At 39.9% G+C, this 7,091-nt stretch overlaps 1 protein-coding gene and 1 long non-coding RNA gene across 3 annotated transcripts; both read left to right on the top strand.

The window, feature by feature from the left end:
* The first annotated feature begins 404 nt into the window (after nucleotides 1-404).
* LOC130686474 (D-beta-hydroxybutyrate dehydrogenase, mitochondrial-like) lies at nucleotides 405-3,368 on the top strand. 2 transcript variants are annotated; one of them, XM_059494151.1, is made up of 11 exons: nucleotides 405-564; nucleotides 629-772; nucleotides 1,451-1,620; nucleotides 1,738-1,822; nucleotides 1,884-2,062; nucleotides 2,125-2,205; nucleotides 2,270-2,372; nucleotides 2,442-2,545; nucleotides 2,614-2,709; nucleotides 2,782-2,862; nucleotides 2,928-3,368. In XM_059494151.1, exons 3-11 carry the CDS (start codon nucleotides 1,456-1,458, stop codon nucleotides 3,081-3,083), a joined length of 1,050 nt encoding a protein of 349 aa, XP_059350134.1. In that variant the 5' UTR covers nucleotides 405-564; nucleotides 629-772; nucleotides 1,451-1,455; the 3' UTR covers nucleotides 3,084-3,368. The 2 variants fall into 2 exon arrangements, with proteins under 2 accessions (XP_059350134.1, XP_057365598.1); XM_057509615.2 differs by lacking the exons at nucleotides 405-564; nucleotides 629-772 and adding an exon at nucleotides 891-1,030.
* A 1,142-nt stretch (nucleotides 3,369-4,510) lies between these two features.
* Nucleotides 4,511-5,282, top strand: LOC130686525 (uncharacterized). Its single transcript, XR_008999910.2, has 3 exons — nucleotides 4,511-4,651; nucleotides 4,713-5,057; nucleotides 5,161-5,282. It is a non-coding gene; the product is annotated as an uncharacterized LOC130686525 (long non-coding RNA).
* The last annotated feature ends 1,809 nt before the right edge of the window (nucleotides 5,283-7,091 follow it).

Below are 7,091 nucleotides of genomic sequence, written 5' to 3'. Positions count from 1 at the left end.
GATACATTTTTTCAATTGCAGGTACGCCTTTTGTAGTCCAGTCTGGCTGGGTAATCTAAACAGCCAGAAATGCGGACGTGGTAATCACATGCAAGCCCATGTATGAGTTTGTTTGTACGCTGCTTACCGGTCTAAGGCGTGGTATGGACGGCAAGGCCATTCATAAAGGCTAGCTTGTCAAACTGCTTAGCTAATCAAGGTTATTAGGTTATGTCAAAAGGAATTTCATGAAAATGCAAGTCATCGTGTTCAGTCGGCACGTATGCCAATGAAGTGCAATGAAGCATTGCAGTAAAGCACCTCCCCTTTTAAACTGATCATTTTCATCAGCAATGTGATCGAAAGAAAAAACGAAGGAATAAAACATGGACTTGCAACCAATGGAAGACGTGGAAGGTAGAAGAACTTGAAACTTACGTCTGCTGACGTTCGCCGTGTAGCTTTCGCGCCCTATTTTGTTCGATTCCTTATAAAGCCAGCAGCGCTGCCATTTAACCGGTGGCCACATGTCCGTATCGGTTGGGACGATGCCAAATGGCTGGAGCGCTGCCGAGCAAGACGACGGTATGACGCCCTCCGTCTGCTCGCCGTAAACACAAACTCAGTCCAATTTTCTTTTTCTTTTTAGATCTGCGGTGTACACAATAAAGTCGGGTTTGCTGACGCCTTTCACTCACACGCTACAACTTCCCGTGTGTTCAACCAAACTTTGCCAGATTTCCACGACAGCGTTCAACGCAGTCTGACGTTCAGTCTCCGTCCTGCCAACTATGTGAGCAAGCATTTTCTTTTCTGTTTTGATTTACCTTTTTCGAGTTATCAGTGCCTACCAAGCCTTTCATACGAATAATGGATGAAAGGTCTTGAGGGGTTTCTGTAATCAAAATTGATCGAATCCTTGATTTGAAACCTTTTCCTTTGAAAAGTTTTGTGCGCGTTGGTGTTTGTCCTAGTTCGTATCGATCTGCGGAAGTAGTAATTTCAAGTTTCTCTGTTGTGTACGACGTAAGCTTTGGGCAGAGGCAAGAAAGCAAGTTGCATCCTCATTGTGTTTTGATAGTAAACAATTAATTGCAGACGCTTTTAGCTATATCGACCGAAATTAAATGTTGTTCCTTTACAATTGAAGGGTTAATTAACTGTTTGAAATGTAAAAACACACAAAGCTTTTTAGAACAACTGAGATTTCCGCAGCCATTTATAGCCCACCTTTCTCGTTTCGTTTCCTGCATGCTTCTATAGAATCTAAGAAAGGCGTGTCGTTTTCTTTTTTCGTTGTTGCTTTTACGCCACCTATGGTCAGTTACAGTCATTGATCATTGCCCATATAGTTGTAACCCATACATTTCATCGATCGATCCCATTCATAGATCTTGTCACTGTTTTCTAATCAATAATCACAAGCGCTCTTTGTTATAAGTATTTTAATTTTTACTCTTTAATTACGCAGAAATCATGACTATTCCTTACGGTTTATCGCAACGAGGTCTTCAAGCTGCAGTGGTGTGCTGGTTAGCTAGCGCAGTTATTGGTTTCGTCTCAGGATGCTGCTCTCTACAGTTATTTGCCTTCCTGGCTATTATCGCCTTGCCGGCAGTTGGTATCTACTCTTTCATGAATGTAAGAATGGCAATTAAAATTAGGTGCATATTGAAATGTCAAATCATATCGCAAATTATATATATATATATATATATATATTTTTATTATTTATATTTTATTCATTTATTTGTTAAGGTTGATCCCAGCACCAAAGCCGTTTTGGTAACCGGATGTGACTCCGGATTCGGACATGCCCTGGCTTTGCATCTTCATGATTTAGGTAATCGTAAAACTATGTTTGAGTTGTAAGTGATTGATGATATGGTAGCTGTCTATTACAGGTTTCGTCGTATTCGCTGGATGCCTTATGAAAGATCAGGGTGCAGATGGTGTGAAGCAGCTTGACGAAGCAGGAAAAAGCACGGGTCGCTTGATTACCGTACAGCTAAACGTTACGTCTGATGATCAAGTTGCAGCTGCCGTTGAAACTGTCAGGGCTAAGCTACCGTCTTCTATTAAAGTAAGATCAAAGTTTGATAAGTTATCGCTTTGCGATGTCAATGAACGTTTCTTTGGATACAGGGCCTATGGGCTGTTGTCAACAATGCTGGTTTTTCCACTTTCGGTGAAATGGAATGGGTTGCCCTCCCAGTTTACGAAATGGTAAGTTGCTTACTAGTTTTGGGCGATCTGAAATCTAAAACAATTTGTACCTGACATATTTTAGGTGGCCTCCATTAATCTCTTTGGGTTGATCCGAGTCACAAAAGGATTTCTTCCGTTGATCCGTGAAGCTCAAGGTCGTGTGGTGAATGTTGCCTCAATGCTTGGTAAGAAATATAGCTTCGAAAAATTGCAACAAACTTCGTGCGCGAAATTCATTAAAACTTTTGATATAGGACGGATGGGAGCTTACGGACGCTCACCTTATTGCGCCACCAAATTCGGAGTCGAAGCCGTCTCCGATTGTCTGCGCTTTGAGATGAAAAAATTCAATGTTGATGTTAGTGAAAAGCTTTTTGGTCCTACTGTAGGGCGCGCTTACCTAAATTCAAATTTGATTAACTTCAGGTGGCAGTAATTGAACCAGGAAATTTTATCGCCGGTACTTCTTTGTATAATGCTGACGTTGTCAAAGCTCAATCGAAAAAAATGTGGGATGGCATGGTAAGGGTCTTCGCAGATAAGAATTGTTACTTTACTGACTCCCTTGTAACTTGGAATGATAATTTCATGTAGAGTGACGAAATACGTAATGCTTACGGTCAGGAATACTTTGATAAGAAGACCGAAGTTATGCTCTCCTACACCACAGCCGGAGTAAGAAAAGTTAAACTGACTCGCCCATACACTTATTTTTAATTACGTTTAAATTACGTGACTAGGTATCTGACATTTCGCCCGTGGTTGATGCCATGACAGATGCTGTGATCCGTGTCTATCCCCGCTGTCGCTATCAACCAATGGCAGCGTACGAATATTTCAAGATATTTGTTGCAACTCACCTTCCGGAATTTGTGTTTGATGCCTTGTTTCTCTAGATTTTGTTTAAATGTTCATCTGTTTTAGTGGCTGAAAAAGTTACTACATGCAAAAAAATATCAATAACGAACATGCAGAAAGTGTACAATGGGTTTGCAAAAAGTCAAATTAAGATGTTATAGAGATGTTGCCGTCCTTAAAGAGGAGGTTTAAAAATTCTAATAGTGCATGAAACAGATTAGAATATAGACTCCTACAAGAACACTCCAATATTTGCATTGGCAATCCCTGATTCCGGTGAAATTCGATGAAAATGACACGTAATACACCAAATATAACGCTGATTTGAGGAAAATATTTATTTTCTCGTCACACCAGCTGTTGCTGCAATGACGGTATAAATAAATAAATCCCGGCCTGGTTTTTTTCGTTTAATTCAATAACTATAAGGCCAATTAAAAAATAAACTTTATATTCGTGATAAGCATTCCATTCTGCATGGAAATCATGTATTTTCAGCCAATTTTGAAATTTGGCCAAATATGAAAAAGTAGGAAGGCTATAGCCTTCTCAATTTTTCAATTTTCGTCAAATTCTAGATTTGGTTAAAAATACATTATTTTGATTCGAAAGTGATCGCTGATTACGAAAATCATGTTTATTTTGACTATGGACTTATAGTTTTTGAATTAACCGTAAAAAACTAAAAGTCGGGCCTATTGTTTTGAGCTTATTTTGTCGAGCTTAAAATTTGTCCTATTACAAAATAATATCATTAAATCTAGATAATTATACATGATTCTGATTCAAAATTTAACAAAGAACAATGGCAATCCGTTTTACATAAAAAAAAAAAAAAAGTCGGAAAAAAATAGCACTTTTTTCTTTTTTCCGACATGTAGCCATCTACCGCTCAGACTCGTTATTACTGGCATAGGCAATTTCAGTCCATTGGATTCCATTCGCAGTTAGTTCAGTAGCGTGGATGGAGAATAGCGCGTGGCTGGAGGAACAATTGAAAAATGGATAAGATAATAAAACAAAAAAATGGTAAGGTATAAACATTATTATATTGGTTTTCAATTATTAATTATTGTTTAGTAGTTAGTTGTAGATCAAATTATGAAGCTGCAGGCCCAGTTATTGGAACAACACAAAATCTTAGATAACAACAAAGCTAAGGATCGTAGGCCTAATACGTAATGATTCTATTTATTTGCTTTTATTCATTCGTGTTTTGTAGCTCAAATTTTGAGTCTACAAGCTCAGCTAGAGGAAAAGAACAAATTGGAACGGAACAGTTTCCAAACAGTGAAGGAGGTTTTTCAAAACTCATCCCTAATTGAACGTGAGGATGAGTTGGCATTAGGCGAACACAGATAGTGTACCTAAACTTTTCAAATAAGAATTCAAAATAAGTATAGAATTTTAACAAACAATTATTTATTGTTTAGTTATTCAGCCCACCACCTGACAGTGTGTTAAAGTTAAATTCTGTTAGTGCTGCACTAAAAGAATTGTTAGTAATAAGTCCATGCAGCGAAGGAAGTGAAGAATTGTGGGACCGTATTTGGGCTGAAAACGGAAACCCAGAAATAGCACGAGTTCAACATAAAACATGAATTAGGTACTTTTCGGTTTTTTGTCTATTGAAAAAGTATTTTAATGCTATTATTTTGCATTCACAGAATTTTAATGGGGGATCAAGTCAAGTCTGGAAGTGTTACAGGATGGAAGAGTGAGCCTACAGTTGAAAAACACTGAAAGTGCATTACCATTAAGGTATGAGGTAAAGTAATAGAGTATGCAAATTGTCTAATGAGAAGTACCATCTTATGTGAATGAATCCTGTGTAACAGCAATCCTTTATAGTTCTGTCACAGCTAGAAGCCTCAAATAATTCTGCTTCTCTTGCTAAAGAACAAGATGTCCTTTACTTTCAGAGTGTTGGTGAAGCTGGGTACTTAAATTGCCCTAAAGATGTTTCATTTCTTTGGCATTGCAGCGATGAACATCATACATGGACTTTTTAGGTATGAAAGGAATTTTCTTGAAAATTTTTTGAATTTATGACAAAGCATTTCTCCTGCTTTTTGCCAACCATGTCTAATCTAAAAAAAAAAATTTATCCAATAGGAAAATTTTCAGCATACTGGGAACACAACTATCAACAATGCAACATCCTAGGGGTGCTATTTTATCATTCAAGAGCCTTATACAATGATTTTCATCTGCAATTTGTATGGCCTTTCCCAAGCTTCTACCAGAAGTTGAATCTATAACTCATGTAAGTCACATGAGCAACAATTGAGATGCTTAATGATGTTGTTTTTCTTTTCTCAGCATAGGTTAATAGTAACATGGATTTAAAAGATTCTTGGTTGGGGCAAGACACATAATAAATTGCAATGATTGAATGGATGACATGACATTTCTATACTTATTCTGGATTCCCGAGACGGTATTTTAAATTTAAAAAATTGAAGTGTATATCTGGGCTCCCTTCCTTTCCGTAGCCCCGTTTCCCCTTGACTCGTAATAAGCCCGTAGGGGGTCATGCCCCTACTGTACGGTATATATAAAAACAACATATACCGAGGTTTGGAGGGCTCTGGCCGGAAAGGGGACGTGGATGTCCGCTTAGTCCGATGATGTGTTCACGGAGGGCGACGTGGCTACCCACAAATCCGAATTAAAGGTTAATCGCTCCAGTAAAAATGTTCCAAATCTTCGGCTTTTCTTCCGGCTTCTCTTAGCCAATCACCGGGTAATCTCCCCGGTGGGTCAACAAGGCAGTGTCTCCCCCTGCCTGGGTTGACGGCAACTTTTGAAAGGGCTATTGTGCCTTTTTAAAGTTGCAAAAATAATTGTATTATGCAGAGAATTGTCAATAAAAATTTTTTTTAAACCTTATTTTTGAAAATATGAATTTGTGATTGACTTGGTGTTTACATGTGCATGATGTTCTCATACTCCTATCTATCGCTAGACTTTTTTCCTACTTAACATTTTATTCTGGCCGACGTTACTATTCATTTGACTAGACTGGGATTCGGGGATTTGAACCACAGACTTCTTGCATCATCAGCCACCATGCTACTGTTATGCCATAGCCGTCTTGAAAGTATTGTTTAGGATTGTGATATGTATATAGATATGCAATTCACATTAGCTTATTATTGAATGCATATTAGTTGTCTATAAGTTCATGGTTGGTATAATGGTAAAGCATGTGATAGTCACGCTAGAATATTAGGGTTCGATCCCCATGTCAGTTAGTGTATAGCTAAATAATAAATACAAAAGTAAATAATATAAAAACAGTTTTTATTGTCCCTCCTTCCACCCACAATTCCACCACTATTACATACATTTCAAAATACAGTACACAACATACAATACATACACAGATACACTTAACTAACACGTTGGCTGCCACGCCACCTATCTACAATCGCTACTGTCGCTATCCTAGGGATAGCGACCAAGGGGGCCGGGTAGGCCGGGCTGACACGGCGATGAGACCTTTTTGGGAACGCACACCCCCGGTCTCATCAGCCGCATCGAACAAGGGGACTTCCCTATGGTGCGTTGCCTTTGGGCCATTCGGCCAATCTTGGGCAGTTGCGCTGCTCCACCCCATGGCAGATAGACCATGGAGCAGAACAGCGCGGCCCGTCCCTGTCAAGCTACAAAAAAAAGGGGATCAAAGGTGGTGGGTGGCAGCCAACGGGTTAATTGCAAGACATAATACAAAACTAAACAAAACGATACCACGACGATGGGGCGACCACGACGGGGTGATAGGAGACCTGACCACGAAGCGACGACGGGCGAAGCGACGACGGGACGACGGGACGACGGCCGAAGCGACGACGGGACGACGGGACGACGGCCGAAGCGACGACGGGACGACGGCCGAAGCGACGACGGGACGACGGCCGAAGCGACGACGGGACGACGGCCGAAGCGACGACGGCCGAAGCGAAGACGGGATGACTGGCGAGGTGATGACGCGCGTGGCGAAGACGAAGAAGGCTTTGTTCTAAATCGTAAAACTAAAGAAA

The sequence above is a fragment of the Daphnia carinata genome, chromosome 2, assembly GCF_022539665.2.
Source record: "Daphnia carinata strain CSIRO-1 chromosome 2, CSIRO_AGI_Dcar_HiC_V3, whole genome shotgun sequence".
NCBI lineage: Eukaryota > Metazoa > Arthropoda > Branchiopoda > Diplostraca > Daphniidae > Daphnia > Daphnia carinata.
This window is presented reverse-complemented; position numbering and strand designations above follow the sequence as displayed.

Coding starts and splice junctions, on each gene's coding strand:
- LOC130686474 (XM_059494151.1), top strand. CDS start 1,456: ATGACTATTCCTTACGGTTTATCGCAACGAGGTCTTCAAGCTGCAGTG. Junction 2,373..2,441: donor GAATGTTGCCTCAATGCTTG/GTAAGAAATATA, acceptor CTTTTGATATAG/GACGGATGGGAGCTTACGGA. Junction 2,546..2,613: donor TGAAAAAATTCAATGTTGAT/GTTAGTGAAAAG, acceptor GATTAACTTCAG/GTGGCAGTAATTGAACCAGG.